Below are 21,153 nucleotides of genomic sequence, written 5' to 3'. Positions count from 1 at the left end.
CACCGGTATAAGTTATTTATCCAAATACTAAAAAATATTTATTACTAATATCACACTGAAATAAGTTAATAAGTTGTTTTTATAAGCAATCTCAAACACCACATTCCTCTAAATATGCATATACCTATATAAATTTACTCTTTTACCCTCGTAACTAACATATATCCATCATTGGAATCTATGGTGAAAGACTACAAAACCACATCCCCTAAATATATAAGAGGGGTTTAATAGGAGTACTCCATCTCATTCCAATCCTCCATTTCTTGAATTTAAGTTCGATTACTTTTCCCAACATAATTTTCGCTCAAATTAATACAGCCTGTTGCTCTCAATTTGAAATTTTCTTGGTAATTATCGAAATCGAATTGTACGGTTACGTGTCACCTACGAATCCATCGGATCAATCGATTTCTCTTCGGACAGGTAATTTGACCCTGATCTCTGTTATTTCTCTCTGAATCTCTTCCAAGATTTTGTTCCCTTGATTTTCGCTTGAAAATCGATGATTTGTTGGTGTAATTTATGTTTTTGGCCGAGATTTGGTCCGATCTCCGTGGGGTTTAAGCTAAACCGCCTTTTTTGGTTCGGTGAATTCCCTCAAGAGTATGGAGATCGGATCGGGTTCGTACAATTTGCACTTATTTGTCTGATCGCGTTAAATTTATATCTTTTTGCGATGTGATTTTGCTATTAACAATCTTACGATCTAATTAAGGCGAAAATCCGTTAAAATATCATGATGAAATCGAATTTTGTTTAATTCAGGACATTTATGAACTTTTATTGCTAAATTATTTATGGGCAGCTTTTTTTTGAGATATTAAATTGATGTTGCATGTTTTTTCAGTTCTATTTTTCCTTTTCTTGTTTTGCATTTTTTAGTTGACGGTAGTTTGACCAACCGGGCATTGATTTCATATGTGGTGACTAAAGCCAATTTTTATAGAATATGTCCTCATATTTTATCATTATTGATCTTATGTCGCAGATCATGAGATCTTGCTTCTGGGTTAACAAGGTTTATAGATTATCTGCTGGTTTTATTTTAGTTGTTCAATTCCAGATCACAGCTTTGAAGATTATTGTTCTTTCTAAGATGCATTACAATAAAGAGATAGGCTAATCAGCAAAAAATTGTTGGTTAATGAGTTAAACTAGATCACTAACTTCCTGATGTAAAGGTTTTTGCTGGCATACAAATGCCGTATGGCCTTTTTAATCGGTAAAGCGGACGGAAGTATCTGAAAAACGAGTTTTTGTTGGTTTCTTTTATCTATCGATAGAAGTGCCATCATATCGGCCCGGCATATAGGTGGGTGCAAATTGTTGCATGATATGTTGCAAGTGCAATAATGCTGTTTCCTTATCCACTCAACATTGAATGTCAAGTTTATAAACAACTTTGGAGATGGCTATTTACATTTGCTGGCACTCATGATCATTTGGCTCTTAGAACCTTGTTTATTCGAGGATTGATTTGGTTTCTGAACTGATCATGAAAGATATTAAGGATGCTGAGTTTTTTATTTTAATAAATAATAGAGCAGGCCCAACCAGTGCTTCATTCGGTTGATGATCTTTTTATTGGCATGCATGCCTAAGATATGGTGTTGAAGAAAAGAAATTATGGAGGATTTCATGGTTTCCTAGCTCCTGTGGTACCTAAAGCTCCTAGATCCCTGAGGGTGAGTGTAAAGTTAACTTTCCTTCATTGACATTTCTAACTGATGTAAATATATACTGACACGTTTTTATTTGTTTCTTTTAGAGGAGGAGTTTGCATAGCAAATCATCAGAACGTGATGAAATTTGCGCATTTGAGTTGTTGGCCGAGGTAGCTGACAAGTTATTGCAGGAGAGTGAAAGTTCTACTTCTAGCACTGGTTCAGAAGGAAAAGAACAGATTAGCATTCCTAAAGAAGGCATCAAGCATGAACCACTTGAAGTCAACCTCAAACCTGTAAGATCAGAGCTCCATGATCAGGGAAGCTGTGCCGAGAGTGAGCTTGTTGCTCCACCTACTACTCTAGAGCTAAAGCAAGAACCTCATTCGCAGGAATTGCCACAGTCCGAGAATGATTCTGGTTTGGAACGTGCTTCTATTGTTACCGCTTCTGATTTCGTAACAAAAGTCGGTACTAATGTGAGAAGGGAAGCCTCTGAAGACAAGAATGGAGTTAGTGACATTCCTGGTAAGCCGGAGAGAGGCTCTCCTAGTCACGGGGATTTATGTGATGTTAGCTTGGGTGATAATAGAGCTGAAATAAAGACAGAGGCCATAGAGAAACAAAGTGGATGCTTGACTGCAGTTAAGACCTACAGCTTGAAGAAGCAAGTGGAATCATATGTGAATACTCGTGTGCCAAAAAAACCAACTAGTAGTGTACAGCTATCCTTTTATAGGGATCCTGCTCCCAGTGCTTGTTTTCCAAGGCATAGGGGCAATGTGAAGATAGATATTAGAGATGATGATGAAAAATATTTTAGGTACAATCACCATAGCACCAGTCGGAGGGCATTTGGGTCGCGATCACGTGCTGGATACAGAAGAATAAGGAAGATGCTGACTTCTAGATACCGAAAAGTAGCTCCACAACTGAAAGGTTATGAACTCTCAAACACTACTAGTAAGTGGAGAATTCTAGTAAAGTAAAGATATGATTTTGGGTTAAATATATTTTTGTATAGATCCAAGTTATATAATGTTTTTCTTATTTGATCATGCAATTGGTTCTTTTAGGTGGTGGAGTTAGGTCCTTTTACCATAAAAGGAAAAATATATACATGAGAGAACGGTGTCAAGCAGAGGCTGCATCTAAGAAGAGGAAGCTGTTTCATCATAGCTCAAAAGCTGCATACATTCAGGAGGCAAGTACTGAAAGCATATCTAATTCCCCTGAGAAGAGTGCCGGTGGAGATAAGAGGCGACCTCATGCTGCATTGAACAGAGGTCCTTAATATTAGCCAAGTTTCTTTGATGAGTCCTCCTTCACCTTGGTAGCTAATTAGTTGTATTATGATCATACAGCAGCAGGAGTGACATCTTCATTTATCAGCCGAAAAGGTCCCTTTTCATCTAAGGATAGTCATGGTATACTCCCTCTCTCTCATGTTATGTTAAGTTCTTGTTTAACAAATCTCTCATGCATGTTTTTTCTTCATTCAGTGAAATTTAGCATCAAGTCCTTTAAAGTTCCAGAACTGTATGTTGAGGTGCCTGAGACTGCAACTGTAGGTTCACTGAAGGTATGTCACAGAATGTTCTCTTCTTCTGAAAGTTCCAGTCACTATCTAGAAGTTCTTCAGATATTAGCATTCAGTTTTCTCATTAGCTAAATCATTTTAAATGTAATCCATTAAGCTCAATTTTTTGTCAAATGCTACAATAAGTTGAGAATTTCATACGATCTACTGTATTTTGGAACTTGATCATTATGGCATCCTGCACTTCAAATTGAAATGTCTGTAAAATATTTGACCTATTCTTGACTGGTAAAACTGTACTAGTCCTCATTGTGCTTTAAATTCCAGAGGACTGTCATGGAGGCTGTCAAAGCTATTCTACAAAGTAAATTACATGTAGGGGTACTTCTTGAAGGGAAGAAGGTTAGAGATGACAATATAACACTCCAACAGACTGGGATTTCCCAGAATTGCAACCTTGAAACTTTAGGATTTACATTGGAGCCTAGTGTACCCGAAGCTTCTCCATCTCTGGTTCAGAAAGAAACTCCGTTGTTGCTACCAGGCACTCATCAACCACTATCCAGGTATATGGAATTTCTCTTGGTAGCTATGAACAATCTATGCTTCTTTTAACATACGTCAGGTACTGATTCATGTGAAAAGCCAAGTCCCAAAAGGGTCAATAATCAAAATACCACATTTAGATCCATTTACTCCCAAATTTAGACAAAAATGGAAATGTAACCAGTTCCAAATTGTGAAATTATATCTTGCCATTACCAGGTCCCCTTCTAGCCCTATTATCGACGTAGGCTTCTCAAATTCTCCCCTGGATCCTCCTCCAATAACTAGTTTGGACGAGAAGAATCAAGAAAGTATAACCTTCCCAGGTGAAGTATCTACAGAAGAACGAGTGGCAGATTCCAAAGCGCTTGTGCTTGTTCCAGCAGTGGACGCTGAGGTACTCTCAATGGTCCCCTTGAGAGAAAAACCAACCAAGAGATATGAACTTTCACAACGCAGAACTAGGAGACCCTTCTCTGTATCAGAAGTAGAAGCACTTGTGGAAGCGGTTGAAACCCTTGGAGCTGGAAGGTGTGAACATCTACTTGAAGATAGAATTATGTTGTTATCCAGTCTAACATCTGTTTGTGAATTTTGTAGATGGCGTGACGTTAAAATGCGTGCTTTTGATGATGCAAACCATCGAACTTATGTGGACTTGAAGGTAAAGGATCCACATTTTGTTTTCACCTCCATGGTACACACAGATTACTAGACCGCTACCCTTCAAAGAGCCATTATATTCATACAATGTGTAATTGTTAAGTACCACATCGGCTAGACTTGGACCATTTCTCTTCAATATATGTTGGAACCTCCTGTACCCTTCTCAAAGGCTCTTTTTGATTGTAATATGGAGGTTCCATGTATTCTCACATGGTATCAGAGCCAAGGTCTAGACTTTTCGACACTCTGGAGCAATCTGTGTACTCGTACAGTCCCCTCTCAATACTTTGAGACAATTTTTGCCCGTCTAGCCATCGTTCGAGGGAGCGTATTAAGAGTCCCACATAGGCTAGAGTTGGAACATTTCTTTCCATATATACTAGAACCCTCCTTTCCTCAAGGGTTCTTATGGGTTCCACATTCTCACAGTAACTTTCTTGAAAAGTTGCAGGCTTTGAAATTAGTTTATTATATGATCTACCTCTGTTCTGCTTCTCAGGGGTTGATCTCAATTAAATGGGACCCTGATTCTATTCTTTCTCTCAGAATGCTAATATAACCAATGAATATAAAAAAATGCAGAAAAGCTAATGCATTTTGATTTACAAACAGGATAAATGGAAAACATTGGTTCACACGGCGAGCATCGCCCCTCAGCAAAGAAGGGGAGAGCCTGTGCCCCAAGATCTTCTGGACCGAGTCCTGGCTGCACATGCGTACTGGTCGCAGCATCAATCTAAGCAACAACAGGGGAAGCATCAGAAGAGCTTGATGTAAAGAAAGTTTAATTAGGAAGAAAATGTAGGTAAAAAAAAAAAATTGTTGATGTAATATGTATTTAGTAATCTTGATTCATTTGGCTCTCTTCTCTTTTTTTCAGGAAGGTGTAAATTATTTGGGATTTGTAATAATAATCATAATAATAATGGCATTCTAACAAAACCATAAGATTGCCCATTCTGCAGTTTGTAAATTTTCTAATGTCATTTTGGTACATACATCATGATTCAACCTTTTCTTACTGTACTTTGATCCTTGCCTATTTTGGAATTATTAATTATTATTATTATTTATAACTGTGAGTGTCCGGATCAGATTGTCAATTGCATGCATCTTGAAGAACCCGAGGCCTTGGGAGGAAAATCATGGTGGACTCGAAATAGTGACGTGTGAGGAGGAGACGTGAAGGCTCAAGTTTTATTGCTAGTTATTAAGTATATGCTTCTATAGTAACAAGTTAACAATCACCATTACTTAACTTTCATGTATTCATCCCTTGTTTATTACTAAAAGGTGATGTTTATTAAAAGAATTATTTATTTTTATCTTCGTCAAATAATTATAACTGAGAAAGTGGGTACTTGATCTAAGTCGAAACTTTAGGGGTATTTGGTTCATGTTTTTGAAGGAATTGAAATTGGAATGGATGATTCTTTGACCAAATTTTAAATCCTATATTTGGTTCACATAATGAAAATGTAGGAATCCTTTGAATTTTATTGAATTCCACAAATTAAAGAATTATCATTCATTGACATAAGTGAATGAATTGAAGTCTGTCTCTTTCCATCGAATCAAAGCATGGTCAAATTCCATTACAATTCCTTCAAAGTCAAATTCCTTTGATAGATTTCAATTCCACCAAATTCAATTTCTATAAACCAATCGTGTCCTTCGAATTTTTTTTATTTGGTTCATATATATATATATATATATATATATATATATATATGATGATAAACACATGTTGACTAAAAGATCGGAAGCCACATCTACAAACAAAAATTGTCAATTATCTATGCTATATTATAAAGTATTTGACAAAAATTTTAAAAACAATTTTTTTATGCATAAAGTACTGTTTATTGATGCACATTATTTAAAATTCAATAGTACAAGTAAATTGTGCGTAAATATAACTTATTAAAACTTTATTTTTGAATTTGTGTAACTAACGGCAGATAAACATAATCAAATATAGGATAAACATCTCATTTTCAATATAAAAAATTAAAATATAATTAGGATAATCATTGAGTTTTAACAGAATACTACTATCGATACTTTTTTTTCAAATTTATACTTTGTTTAAAAATAAAAATATTATCGTTTTCTAAAACCACGTAAAACTGTATTCTATCGACAAAAAATGAATAAAATAAAAAATTAAAATCTAGATATATCTCTTTGCATTTTGCGAGTAGCCTTCTAGTAATCATTAATTTGTTTTGATTAAATTAGATATCAATTAAATATTCCATTAATGAACATATGCTTGATGGTTTTGTGATGGCCAAAATATTATCGTTCCTAATTTAAATATATCCGACTTGTTCTTATTTCAAGTTCTAATCCAACTTATATCTTTTTCATATAATTTTTAGATTTGGTATAGGGACGTAAATGATGCGAGTTCGAGCTCGAGTATTGATATAATCGACTCAAACTTGATAGTCATTTTCCAAGTCCGAACTTGACTCGAAAATTTGAGAGTTGTTAAGAACTAAACTCAACTTGAACTCGGTTACAATTTTTTTAAACTAGAACTCAAGCTTCAACTCATTTGAAGCTCGAACTAATCTCAAACCAACGAAATAAGTTTATACACTGATTCCATGTAGTATTTTTATTTTAAATGTCCCTTTGACCAAAACTACAAGTCACTTTGACCAAAACTACAAGTCAAGAATGGTTAGCAAAATATGTTGGTTTATTACAAAATTTGTTCTTTTGGTGTGAATGTTTGAATAACTTTTAAGAAATTCTTTTTCAAAACTTGAATCAAGTGTCCTTCTTGAACCAAGCTTATTCGTTGAAATTTATGAAAATTTAAAGTCTTTTCTTATAAATTATAAAACTTAAAAGTATTCTGTTAAACTTTATAAAACTCAAGAATGCACCACAAATTTCATCATCAAAATGACAAGATTACAAACTTAAATCACCTGAATTTTTTTATAACATCTTTTCATTTTTTTTTTTTATTATCTTTCTTATGATGTAGGACAACTTCACCAGTGATGGAGCCACCAAGGCACCAGGAGGTGCAACAGCTCCCCCTAAAGTTTTGATTTAAATAAGTAAATTATATATATATATATATATATATATATATATACTTTAGTGTTTGAAATAATTAAGTTCTTGGACAATTTTTTGGAACAAATAAGTCCTTGTACATTCCAAAAGCTGTTAAATAACTTATTGGACTTTTTAAAATCTGTTAGATACATCCTTATGACCTATACAATTTGTTAATGTGGTAAAATAATGCGAAAAAACTGGAAAAAAGTCAATAGACTTTCATATTTTGAGCGATAAATCCTCAAACATTTTTTTTAACCAAAAAGTACTTATAATATAAAATGAAACAAATATACCAAAAATGTACTTACATTTACWAAAGAATACTTACAGTTAAAAAAATTATTAATGAAATTTATTTTGATTGAAAATAAAAAATATTCTTTCAGTAATTTTTCAAATTAAAAAAATAAAAAATAATTTAAAAAAAAGGACTACTTACTAAATTTATTTTAATTAAAAATAAAATATATTTCATGATTTTTCAAATTAAAAAAATAAAATTAAAAAATAAAAAGAATTACTGATGAAATTTATTTTAATCAAAAATAAAATATATTTCATTGACGATTTTTCAAATTACTGATGAGTTAACGATAAAATTTAATTAAATACATAATTAATTAAAATTCGTTGCTAATCCATATGTGAAATGATATCACCAACAAGATTCAAGCACGATCTTTTACACTTATTAACATGTTACAGTGTTAGAGCGTCTGATGATGGTCAAGTTAGCCATCAATTAGATATAAGTAATCCATGCATATATTGGTATGAACACTAGTGACGAATTTTAATTAATTATGTATTTAATTATTCAAATTATTTTCTGTTTTTTTAATATGAAAAATCATCAACGTAATATATTTTATTTTTAATTAAATAAAATGTCATCAGTAATCCTTTAAATCTTTTTTAATTTAAGAAATCATATACGAGTATATTTTTTAAATATTTTTTTATCTTCAATTAAAATAAATTTTATCAATAATTTTTTTTAAATGTAACCACCTTTTAACATATTTATTTGTAATTGTATTAATATTAAGATTTAAATTCAACGTATTCACGTGTGAATATCTAGCAAGATGAATTTAAAAACCAGACAGAAATATAAAAATAAAATTATGGAATTAAAACCATCGTTTTTCCATACGAGTTTTTCTAGAATTAAAAATAATAAGAGAATTTATTCTACTTTTTAAAATGATTTGTTATTAAAATTATATTTTGGGTCGAGAAATTGTCCAGAATACCCTCTGATTACTAGGTTCTCGAATTCTTCTCTCTGTTTTTATTTGAAACCCCCTGACTCTCTGTTAATAGTTTTGAAGTTTCCTCTCCTCTGTTGATTGTAAATAGTCAAACCTCCATTTTCCTCTCTCTCTCTCTCTCTAGGGTTTGTCTCTGGTAAATCTTCTTACGACCAACACCTACCTTTCTGTTTTCTGTATCTATCTATATGTATATCTGTTCATCCTTACATCTACTATTGCTTTAGGGTTTTCATGTTTGTTTGATTCCCTTTATTCACTGATTTTAATCATGGAGACTCACTCCGCATCTCTTCAGTTGTCCTTAATTCACTTTACTGAAATCTAATTGTTCTATTTTCATCTTGATGTTAAAAACTGTTGGATAAGTGATTTTTGATCCTGTACACAAACAAAACCACAAGTAAATCTTTGGGATAATATTTTTGTTTTTTTAAAGTTTTTAAAAATTGTTTTCTGTCCAAGAGTTTAGTTGATATGAGTTTGAATTGATAAAAAGATTTGTTCTGTGGAATTTAGATGTTCATGGATGGGCGGGTGAATGCGGATTACGGTTTATTGAATTTAAAAGCAATGAAATGCAACGAATCTGCTTCAATTCTATCGGATCAGAATTTTCTGAACGCAATCAATCTCAACGACTCATTTATAGATTTGAATTCTATGCATCGTCCTACAAGGTTGCTTGATTCAGGCCCTAGCAAGCGTAGTTCTCCATCTGCCTTGAAAGATGAAGGAGATCTTCATGAGGATTCAGATTTTAGTGATTTAGTTCTCAAGTACATAAACCAGATGCTTATGGAAGAAGATATAGAGGAGAAGAGCTGCATGCTTCAAGAGTCTGCTGCTCTTCATGCTGCAGAGAAATCTTTTTATGATGCTCTTATGGTAAAAGAACGTCCTTCCAATGCTTCTCATCTTACAGTTCCCTTTAACAGCACTAAAAGTAAAGATGCTGTAGCAGAATCCCTCACTTGTTTTGGTGGCAACAGCTCTATTGGTGGTACAGATTTTAGATTTGATGTTAGTGGTTCTTCTCTTTTACCCAGTGCTTTGATCAATTTTGATTCACAGTCTAGATTTCAGCCCTCTTACAGCTCGTTAAGCAGCACTAGTAGTGTCGTAGATGTGTTTGTGGATTCACCTGTAAGTACTTTAAGTTTTCCGGATATGTTCTGTGATGGCCGATCTACTGTGCAGTTTCAAAAAGGTTTGGGAGATGCAAGTAGGTTCCTTCCCAGTGATGATGGGATCTTAGATTATATGGACACTGGTGTCTTGTTAGGGAAGGATCAAAAGGATGACAGTTATGCTGTTGTAGTCAAAGTGGAGAAGGAACATAAAATTAGTTCCATCCCAGATGGATCAAGAGGAAAGAAGATTCGTCATTCCAAAGATCTTCTTGAGGATGGAAGGAGTTCCAAGCAATCTGCAGTTTATATCGAGCCACATGTAAGGTCTAAGATGTTTGATGAAGTGCTGCTATGTGATGAAGGCAAAACTAATTCTGCTCAATGTGAATTTGTCCGCAATGGTGTCACTAATGTACAACAAAAGGGTCAACCCAAGGGATCTAATGGTGTTAAAGCCCGTGGGAAGAATCAAGGTGGTAAAAAGGATGCGGTGGATTTGAGAATACTTTTAAGCCTCTGTGCACAATCTGTTGCAGCCAATGACCAAAGGGGAGTAACCGATCTGCTAAAGCGGATAAGAGAGCATGCTTCACCCACAGGTGATGGAATGCAAAGATTGGCCCATTACTTTTGTGCTGGTCTTGAAGCACGAATGGCTGGCTCTGGAACCGTAATCTACAAAGCTCTCCTTTCCAGGCCTACATCAGCTGTTGATGTATTGAAAGCTTACCATTTATTCCTTGGTATCTTCCCTTTCACTAAGCTCTCCCATTTTGTTTCGAATAAGACTATCATGCGTGCCGCTCAAAACAAGAAGAGGCTCCACATAATAGATTTTGGAATTCTTTACGGTTTTCAATGGCCTTGCCTCATACAACGTCTTTCAACTAGGCCTGGTGGTCCACCTGAACTTCGAATCACTGGGATTGACTTCCCCTGTCCTGGTTTTCGTCCATCCCAGAGGGTTGAGGAGACAGGTTGTCGGCTAGCTAATTATGCAGAAACATTTGGTGTTCCATTCAAGTTCAAAGCCATTGCCCAAAAGTGGGAAACTATCAAGATGGCGGATCTTGAGCTTGACAATAATGAAACACTGGTTGTGAATTGTGCTTACAGGTTTAGAAACTTACTTGACGAGACAGTCATGGTGCATAGTCCAAGGAATGAAGTTCTAGACCTTATCAGGAAGATGAATCCAGAAATCTTTATACAGGGGGTTGTTAATGGGTCCTATAATTCACCCTTCTTTGTCACAAGGTTCAGAGAGGCTTTGTTTTTCTTCTCTTCTTTGTTTGATCTGCTTGAGGCTACTGTGGCTAGTGACACTCAGGAGAGGATGCTGATTGAGAAAACATTGTGGGGACGAGAAGCCATGAATGTTATAGCTTGTGAAGGCGGTGAGAGGATTGAGCGACCTGAGACATACAAACAGTGGCAGGTCCGGAATCAGAGGGCTGGATTTCGCCAGATCCCTTTTGATGAGGAAATTTTGAAGATGGCTAAAGATAGAGCAAGGTCCGGTTATCACAAAGATTTTATGATCGATGAAGATGGTCACTGGACGTTGCAGGGGTGGAAAGGACGCATTTTATATGCAATATCTTCCTGGAAACCGGCTTACTGAATATGTTTCTTCCCTAAGCAGGAAAGATCGTTGGTGGCTTCTCATGATGGATAAGTTACATTCGTCAAGTGAATTTTACAGAAAATCATGATTCTACATGCGATGGTACTTCCTATAGTTTATTGGCTTATTTTAGCTCAATCTGTGGAAGTATATAATATTTATATTTGGAAAATACTCACGCACCCTCCTCACTTTTAGTGAGGTTAGAACCCTCGCCCTCTTTGGAGGTTGGGCTCTTCTGGTAACCCAAGAATGGCTGGGCCAATGACCCTTTGGTTTTTAGTTCAATCTTGTTGGTATTGCGAAACTCGTATCATTAAAAGGTCCTCTTTGATGTGTTCTATCACAGGCTATGGAGCAAGAAAGTCGGGTGCTGTCAAGTCTGATGGAACATTGACAATGAAGCATCCTGGTTATGCTAAGAGGTATGTACATCAACTTTCTTTAGCGAAAGAACAAATTAGTTGGGTGGGTTTGTAGTGAATGATAATGATCTTAAGTCAAAATTATAGTTTGCGAAAATGGAAGGGGGATTTAGTTTTGTTGTAGTTGGTTAAAATGCAGTTGAAATGTCATTTTAGTACTGATGTAATAATGCAATTGCCTTCTAATGAAATGCAATTTGTTATTGATCGGTAGACACAGTTATATATAACATATTTGATTAGTTTACGTTACAGAACTTTATATAAAATGTATTTTTAATATAAATTATATAAGTTTTGAATCAGATCATCTATGAAATTGGTAAGATGACTTCAAATCTAATGACTGTCCGATCACCAAAACTGCACCAAGCACGTCATCCACGTTCTCTTCGCACCTTTTAACCATGTTTAGTGTTATATACATATAGAAAGGATCAAACGAGAGCTAAGTCAAAATAGAGAACACATGAACGGCCGATTCACATGTGAATTACATACGATTACGAAACACAAGGGAGTGTGGGTGACTTGCCTCACAACCCAGGTCGTGGGTAATCACATATGATTTTACAAATCACGTGTAATATAAAATCACATGTGATATAAATCGTTCTATTGTTCTCTTATTTGATTATTCTCGGCTATATATCTTGGAAAGATTCAAATGCAATAAAGTTGAGGTAGATTCACATTTGACATTTATTTGAAACATTGTTAGTGGTTGTCATTTAATTATTCTTTTATATCCAGAGAGAGGGAGATAGTTTTATTTATAAACATAACTATCAGTAAAAATCATATAAATCAATCTTAATTGTTCAATCATTAATCTAGTCTAATAAATATCTTATTTAATGAATATCTTAATTCTTTTATGATATAAAGTTTTGGATAATCTTTCATAAACATTCAAGTTATAATTAGTAAAATCTCATTATTTCTATAAATATTTCAATTAATTGGTTTGCATTAATAGTTGGGTTTATAAAAGAATTCTCCTATACATAGAGGTGGTTTCATTTACAAATCCAACCATTCGTACAAACTATACAAACTAATCTCAATCATTCATCTAGTATAATAAATACATGATTCAGTGAATATCTTAATTATTTTCTAAATATAAAGTTCTGATATAATAAATAAGCTCTGATAATCTTTCATAAATATCTAAATCATAGCATATATATATATATATATATATATATAGAGAGAGAGAGAGAGAGAGAGGACGGGGAGAGAAAGAGATGGAAATTCAAACAAAAACTATAACTAAATAAGACAATATGGAAACCGCTAAATCACATTTGATCTTACACTAATGGTCAAGGTAAAGGTGTGTTCGGCGACGTGCCTGTGACCTTAGTTCGCAGTCAAAATCGCATGAATCACATGTGATTTACACGCGATTTTAATTTCTCTTAATTGAAAACTAATCTTGTAAGAAATTCTCCCCCCCTCCCCCTCTCTCTCTCTCTAACTTTTTGAATGAAAAAAATTAACTTTCTCATTTTTAATAATTAAATCCCTGATTTAGATTTATTTTTTACTTTAAGATTTTTTTTAGTCGGTTAGAAGTAGTTTCTTTATTAAAAGAATGTAGGTAACCAATTTTTAAAAATTTCATGGTTTATTTATTAAAAAAAATCAAAGACTTAATTATTCAAGATAAGAAAATTTAATGGTTTTTTATTAAAAAATAGTTCATACATTTAATCATACAAAATAAAAAATATTAAGTTCAACTTTCCCTATATTTTTATAATATTATTTGTATGTTATTATTTATGCCAAAAGTAATCAAAGATTCCTCGTCCTAAAATGTGGATTGTAAAATCAGTCATTTTCATGTTCGGACTTCGGAGTAAGGCCTTAATTTAAATATTCTTAATTATAAATTAGAAATTACAATTCTGATTCTTAATTTTTTAAATTCTTATCGTTTACTTTTATACAGGTTCCAATTTTGTGATTTTTGCTTATTAAATGAAAACTCAGTTTGTATATCTATACTATATTTTAAAACATTTGATAAAAACTCTTAAAAATTATTTTTTATGCATGAAATACAATTTATTGATGCATATTACTTAAAACTTCAAAATTACAAGTAATTGTGCATGAGTAGAACTTATTAAAACTCTATGTTTGAATTCTTGTAACTAAGTATGGATAAACATAATCAAATATATGATAAACATCTCATTTTAAAATCTAAAAAATCTAAAATATAATTAGGATAATTATTGAGTTTTAACAGAATACTTAAATACCATCTTTATAATAGAAATTTTCAATTAAAAAAATATACAAACAATAACTTTTAAATAGTTAATTTGATACTAATATTGATATATTTTTTGCAAATTTTATATGATATTTTCAAATTTATATTTTATTTAAAAATAAAAACATTATCGTTTTCTCAAAACCACATAAAATCGTATTTATATCGACATGGATAAAAAAAAATAAAACGAAACATTTAAATGAAAATGTGTCTCGATGCATTGCACGAGTACCCTTCTAGTATAATGATAATAGTAATAAATATTTTAGTTGAATTAGAATATTGTTTTACGTTATTATTATTATTATTATTATTATTATTTTGATATTTACATGTTGTAATTTATCAAGTAAGAGACCGTTTACCAAACGCTTACCCTGGTAAGCGTTTACCAAATCACATTACATTACCTGATGAATATGGTAAAGACCGAACATCTTACCCGGTAATAGCGAGACAAGAACCAATAATCTTACCCGGTAAGTGAGAGCGACGACTCTTACCACGGTAAGTGTTTACCGGGTAAATTGTTGTATACGATGCCTTTTTGGTTGACTAAAATATTATCCGGTAAGTAAATGATGGTGTTAATTTTTACCGGTAAGTGTTTAGTAAACGGCCCTAAAAGTAGATGAGTTATCGTGTTTTTTTAATATGACTCATGTATGCATGTACTTGAAAAACACGATAACGCTTTGATGTTTGCTCATAAATCACTATACTTTTCTAGCATGTAAAATTTGAATAAAGAGTAAGGGGCCGTTTATCAAACGCTTACCTGAGTAAGCGCTTACCAAGTCACATTACCTCACCGGATAAATATAGTAAGGACCAAGAATCTTACCCGGTAAGAGCAAGACAGAGACCAATAGTCTTACCCGGTAAGTGAGGGCGACGACTCTTACCACGTTAAGCGCTTACCAGGTAAATTGTTACATACAATGTCTTTTTGGTGGACTAAAATCTTACCCGGTAAGTAAATAATAGTGTTAAATTTTACTGGTAAACACTTACTGGTAAGTGTTTTGTAAACAACCCCTAACTTTGAAAAAATCATTTTTGATTCGAGTTACAAGTGAAAAGTTATGACTTTCACAAACCTAGTCCATGCATACGAGAGTTTTCACGTAAAGAACAAAAGTTAACGACATATTATGCAGACGTTGAACCTATAAAAATGTAATAACTGAAAATGTAAATTAATGAACTATAAGAACGGTTTCCAATAACTCCATTATAATAACAGAGAGAAAAAAGATATAGTTTACGGTAGCGTAAAATTTATTAGAAAATAACAAAGTTCGGTTTATTTTATATTGAACGTAACAATTTCTTCTCAATCAACAAGATAGTTCTAAAAATTTCTAATTTGTACATATTCTGAATGTTAATTTGCTCCTTTTTGACATTTAATGACGTGGATATCTGTTTACGAAAGCTTTAAAAATGTTTATGAAAGGAATATGTTAACAAATGGGACGATAAACTTGACATCACCATAATCAAAAATCGTAATAGGCCAAGTTTGAAAGAAAATCCTTTCTTAAATTGATCGGATTTTTTATATATAGTAATACAGCGATTAAAACAAACTTCATTTAATTTTAATACATTTTGGTGGCGTTTGGTTTTTATGAGGTGCTGAGGTTTGAAGTCTGATTTTTAAGAGGTGGTGTTGAAGTCTGAAATCTGAATTAGTCAGACTGTTTGTTTTTACGTCTGAAGTTTGAAATCTTAATCAGTCATATTGGTTATTAAAATATTCTGTTTCAACATGGATTTGTATTTCTTTCTTTCAAGGTTTTAATCAAATAACAAAAAAATTCAAAAAAAACAAACAGTGCCTTTATTCATGATAATTCTCATAAAATTTGCAAATAGAAATATGGTTTTCATCATACTATTCTTTATTTCACTTTATTCTATTAACTTATTTTTAAGTTAAAAGATGCTATAAATAATAAACAATATCCCCTATCCAAAGTCTGAGTTTATGAAAATAAGACAGATAAACTTCACCTTCACAATAACAGTAGAACATTTGTTTTTATGAAAAAAATGCTATGAATACTGTAAACTTTTTAGAGGAATATCTTTTTTAGTAATTTGAGTAATTATGGATTTGGTCTATGTGGTATGTATATTGTTATGAAAATGGGCCCCTAGACTTAAATTATTACGGATTTAGTCCTTGTGGTATGCACTTTCTGTTGGATCTGATCTTAGGATTAAATGACCATCCTTTGTTAACTTTGAGGGCAAAATCGTCTTTTTAATTTTCCTAAAACTTAAACATTTTTTAATTAACTCTTATTTTGAAAGAGGGACCAAATGTGTTGACTAAAAACTTAGGGGGACAAAGAAGTATTATATTATCTTCTTTTTCCAATTCTCCAAGCTTCTATCGAACCCTTCCCCTTCGTTCGCCTTAACTTACCCCCACGTAACCACCACTTTTGTTTATCAAAGCACACATACCAGAGTAAACTCTAGATTTGGGTCCATGTTGGTGGAGGGTGGTGGTGGTTGTGTAGGGAGGATGGTGGTTCACAGAGAAGGGAAGGAGTGCGGAGGTTAAGGTGTTCGGTCGATGGTTTGTATAAGGGTCATTTTTCGTCGAAACCGGTTGTTATGCAGAAGAAAATGGGCTTCATCGGAATCGTTGGTTTCATTGGAGAAGGATGTGGGTGGTGGGGATTGACTAGCGAAAAAGGATGTAGGTGGTGGGGTTGATGTCGGATATTGAAGGGGAGGAGGTCACCTGACTGGAGATGGAGGGGTTAGGGACGATGGTCTTGTGTGGCTGTGACTGGAACAATGAGCGAGGTGGTGGGTTCACGGTGGCTCGTGGTGTGAGGCTGAGGGAGAACATAGTCTGTCAGTGAAAAATTGTCGGTAATTGTCATGTGATCGTGGGTGAGTATGAGATTAAAAGTGATCAATGACCAAATCTGTAATAAATAGAGTCTATGGACCATTTACATAAAAATTGCATATCACAGGGACTAAATCTATAATATACTCTAGTTATTTTATATATTTTCAACATGGTAGATTTAAAATCATGTCTATAAAATAACAACTTATATTTGGATGAGATGACTTGGTCAAGAATCAAGATATAACGTAATCAACATTCAAAATCTTCACTAATTAATGAAACATGTATACTATATTATAAAATTTTGATAAAAACTTTTAAAAATTATTTTTTATGCATGAAGTACTGTTTATTTATACATATTATTTAAAATTCAAGATTACAAGTACTTCTGTAAGTACAACTTATTAAAGCTCCATTTTTAAATTCGTGTAACTAAATGCAGATAAAAAAATTCAAATACGGATAAACATTCATTTTAAATATAGAAAATCTAAAATATAATTAAGATAATTATTGAGTTAATGTTTAATTATTATCTTTATAAAAAATTATATTATTAAACCAAAAACAAATTACTTTGTTATTAAATTATAATAAAATAAAATGAATTAAAGAAGTTACACAAAAAAAACAAGAACTATTAAATATTTAATTTGATACTAATATCGATTATATTTTTTTCAAAATTTTATGTTATCTAGAAATTTATATTTTATTTAAAAATAAAAAACGTTATCGCTTTCTCAAAATCATATAAAATCGTATTATATCGATAGAGACAAAAATTAAAACTAAACATTAAAATAAAGATTTATTTCGATTTATTGTACGAATAACCTTCTAATTATATATAATATAACTAGTAACCATTTTAGGTTTTGGAGAGTTTGGAATCTGAAACCATACATGCATCATATCTAATAATTGTTTTGGTGCTTTATTTTTAACTTTTTCTTGATACTCTATTTCTTGACCACATCTTTTTTAATCCATCAACAAATACAAAACTTTGCTGACACTAAAGCCACCACTTTTTCATTTAATATCTTTCTTATATCCTTTTGTTTTAATATATATATATATATATATATATATATATATATATATATATTTGTACAACTAATACAACTCAATCTCAACCGTTCATTTAATTTGATGAATATGTGATTTCATAAAAATTTTGATTGTTTCTTAATATAAAGTATTGATCATAATTAATGAACACTAGTCATCTTTCATAAATATTCAAATAATAATAAATGAATTTTCATCATTTCCATAAATATCTTAATTAATTGGGTTGTATTGGTTATACAAATGAAGATGGTTGCATTTGAAATATACCCTCTATATATATATATATATATATATATATATATATATATAACTAGGTTTTTTTAACTTAATTTTTAGTATTAACTATTTTAACCTAATGGACCAATAGAATTCGTTGTTTGTGGTAGGTTTCAAAAAGGTATTGATAAAGGGATGAAGGACATAAAGATAAATTATACATACACGTAAGTTACATTTTGTATTAATTAATGACTGGTTACTATTTAATAGTTGCTTGATTGTATAGATTATGATCAATTATTTAAGTTACACAATGTATTATCATTAAATAAAATTAATCTTGATGAAATTGTTAATCTGAGCGAACAAATCACAAGTAAACATTTTTGAAAATGTAAATATTAATATATATATATATATATACATAAAAGGTAAATTGTTAATCTGAGTGAATAAATCACAAGTAAACATTTTTGAAACGTATTGTTAATTTCGTTTCTGGTGATATGAACGGTATGAAGAAAAATATCATATTTCTATGAGTGTAAAATATTCATTGTCTGTTAATATATGAAAAAGTGGAATAGCCAAGTGAACTTTTGTAAACATATGTGAACATTGTTCAAACATTAATGAACACAATCATATTGTTTATAAGTGAACCTATGTTCATATAGGGGAGATGTCTATTTGTATATTAATGTTCATAATGAAGGGGATTTTTTTTATCAATAACAATGAATTAATGTTCATATGAACATTAAATGTCATTAATGAGCAGTTACAAAAATTATGATTTTTTTTTTCAATAATACCCTTGTTCATGTATATTCATCTTAAAGGATAATGTATTATATTATTAGTTATTATAAAATTGTCATCCATTGATTCACAAAATGATTAGTTATGATGGGTTTACAAAGTGAATACCATAGATTGAGTTAACAAAAGAACCTACCCATATATATATATATATATATATATACACTTGGGATCATGTGAGACCAACATGTTTTCGTGAGACCCATGAGACCAATTTTTTACACTTGAAACTTCACAGCAAAATGCTGTGAAGGTGACTTTTTTTAACCTTCACAGTGTTTTTGCTGTGAAGATTCGACTTTTTCTAACCTTCACAGTGTTTTTGCTGTGAAGTTTACGTGTAAAAATATGGTCTCACGGGTCTCAAGAAAACAGGCTGGTCTCACATGAACCCAACCCTATATATATATATATATATATAGGGTATATTTCTTTTACAACCTTGTGCATTTGTACAACCCTTGCAACCCAATTAATTGAGATATTTATAGAAATGATGGGAGTTCATTTATTATGATTTGAATATTTATGGAATATGAATAGAGTTCATTAATTATGATTAATACTTTATATTTGGAAATAATCAAAACTTCTATGAAATAACATATTCATCAAATGAAATGGACGGTTGAGATTGGGTTGTATAGGTTGCACAAATGTCAAGGGTTGTATAATAACCAACCTCTCTCTCTCTATATATATATATATATATATATATATATATATATATAGTAGGTTCGATCCCGTGTATTACATGGAGTAATTTGAAAAACTTAAATCGTGTCAGAAACTTATCTTACATATATGAATGATCATCGAAAGTATGATACTACTTCAGACTTGTACTCTTGAAATGATTTAAAGAATGACTCTTCAGACTTGAATTTAGAAATGAAACTATATCAATAATTAGTTAAAATGAAGTTAACCTTAGAATAAAATTAAATTTAGAAATGAAACTATATCAGTAAGTTGAATTTAAACTAGCAGTAAATTTAAAATGATTCTTCAGACTTATACTCTTGAAATAACTCTGAAGTAAAACTCTTCAGACTTCAGAGCTCTGTATAATCAAGAAAAGTCAACTTTTGTCGACGTCCGCCAGGACCGCCACAAATCCCCCAAAAATCTATCACTGAATTTAAAAATAAAATTTTATTTCTACAACTTTCCCGACGGATTTGTAACAGATTTTTTTTACTTATTTAATACTGTCACAAATCCGTCGGAAATCCGTCATAAAATTGGTCTAATTTATTTAAATAAATTAATTAACGTTAATTAATTAAAATTTACGACGGATTTTAATTGATTTTTATATTTAATTATACTCCGTCGGAAATGTTTAAGAAAACTTTTTTTTATTCTTTTCCCTTTCAAAAAGATATGTTAAAAAAATCCGACGGCTTTTAATTTTCTAATAAAAAGTTATATGTCGGAATTTATTTAAAAAAATATATGTTTTATAAGAAAAAATAAAAACTTTTTTCAATAAATTCCAACGGAATATAATTTTTTATTATAAAAATTATTATTCGTCGGAAAATTTTAACTTCTTTTAAATATATATCTTTGGAAGGAAAAAAATATAAATAAAACTTCTTTGAACATTACCGACATATTTCAGATGGAATTTGTATTTAGCGACGGGGGTTTTTCTGACGGCAATATCCGTCGGATAGTTGTTTTTCCTACGAATTTTCCGCCGGAAAAACCACATTTTTTTAGTAGTGATCAATCAAATGAGTATAATTGAATTGTTAATGTAAATTGTGTCTAGATACGTGTTTAGGCGGGAAAACAAGAAAACCGCCTCACCTAAAGATGAGACGTGTCATCCAAGTTACTTAATATATATATATAGGGGCTGGTTCAAATAGAAACCAACCATAT

General features: G+C 31.8%; 2 protein-coding genes across 10 annotated transcripts; both read left to right on the top strand.

Annotated features, from left to right (window-relative positions):
- The first annotated feature begins 249 nt into the window (after positions 1-249).
- Positions 250-5,415, top strand: LOC112525552 (telomere repeat-binding protein 4-like). 8 transcript variants are annotated; one of them, XM_025135722.1, is made up of 10 exons: positions 250-426; positions 1,548-1,688; positions 1,772-2,630; positions 2,744-2,953; positions 3,032-3,249; positions 3,535-3,773; positions 3,973-4,284; positions 4,354-4,417; positions 5,032-5,220; positions 5,300-5,415. In XM_025135722.1, the coding sequence occupies exons 2-9, from the start codon at positions 1,608-1,610 to the stop codon at positions 5,194-5,196; spliced, it is 2,148 nt and encodes a 715-aa protein (XP_024991490.1). In that variant the 5' UTR covers positions 250-426; positions 1,548-1,607; the 3' UTR covers positions 5,197-5,220; positions 5,300-5,415. The 8 variants fall into 8 exon arrangements, with proteins under 8 accessions (XP_024991490.1, XP_024991495.1, XP_024991494.1 ...); XM_025135727.1 differs by having other exon boundaries at positions 1,772-1,963; positions 2,060-2,630; positions 5,032-5,357; XM_025135726.1 differs by having other exon boundaries at positions 3,035-3,094; positions 3,170-3,249; positions 5,032-5,357.
- A 3,464-nt stretch (positions 5,416-8,879) lies between these two features.
- LOC112524140 (scarecrow-like protein 14) lies at positions 8,880-12,170 on the top strand. Of its 2 annotated transcripts, none has more exons than XM_025133815.1 (3): positions 8,880-8,916; positions 9,300-11,642; positions 11,890-12,170. In XM_025133815.1, exon 2 carries the CDS (start codon positions 9,300-9,302, stop codon positions 11,535-11,537), a length of 2,238 nt encoding a protein of 745 aa, XP_024989583.1. In that variant the 5' UTR covers positions 8,880-8,916; the 3' UTR covers positions 11,538-11,642; positions 11,890-12,170. The 2 variants fall into 2 exon arrangements, with proteins under 2 accessions (XP_024989583.1, XP_024989584.1); XM_025133816.1 differs by having other exon boundaries at positions 8,885-9,803; positions 9,981-11,642.
- The last annotated feature ends 8,983 nt before the right edge of the window (positions 12,171-21,153 follow it).

Source organism: Cynara cardunculus (genome assembly GCF_001531365.2).
Source record: "Cynara cardunculus var. scolymus isolate 2C chromosome LG 13, CcrdV1, whole genome shotgun sequence".
Taxonomy (NCBI): domain Eukaryota; kingdom Viridiplantae; phylum Streptophyta; class Magnoliopsida; order Asterales; family Asteraceae; genus Cynara; species Cynara cardunculus.
Note: the sequence above shows the minus strand (reverse complement) of the source record. Positions and strands in the feature narration are given on the sequence as shown.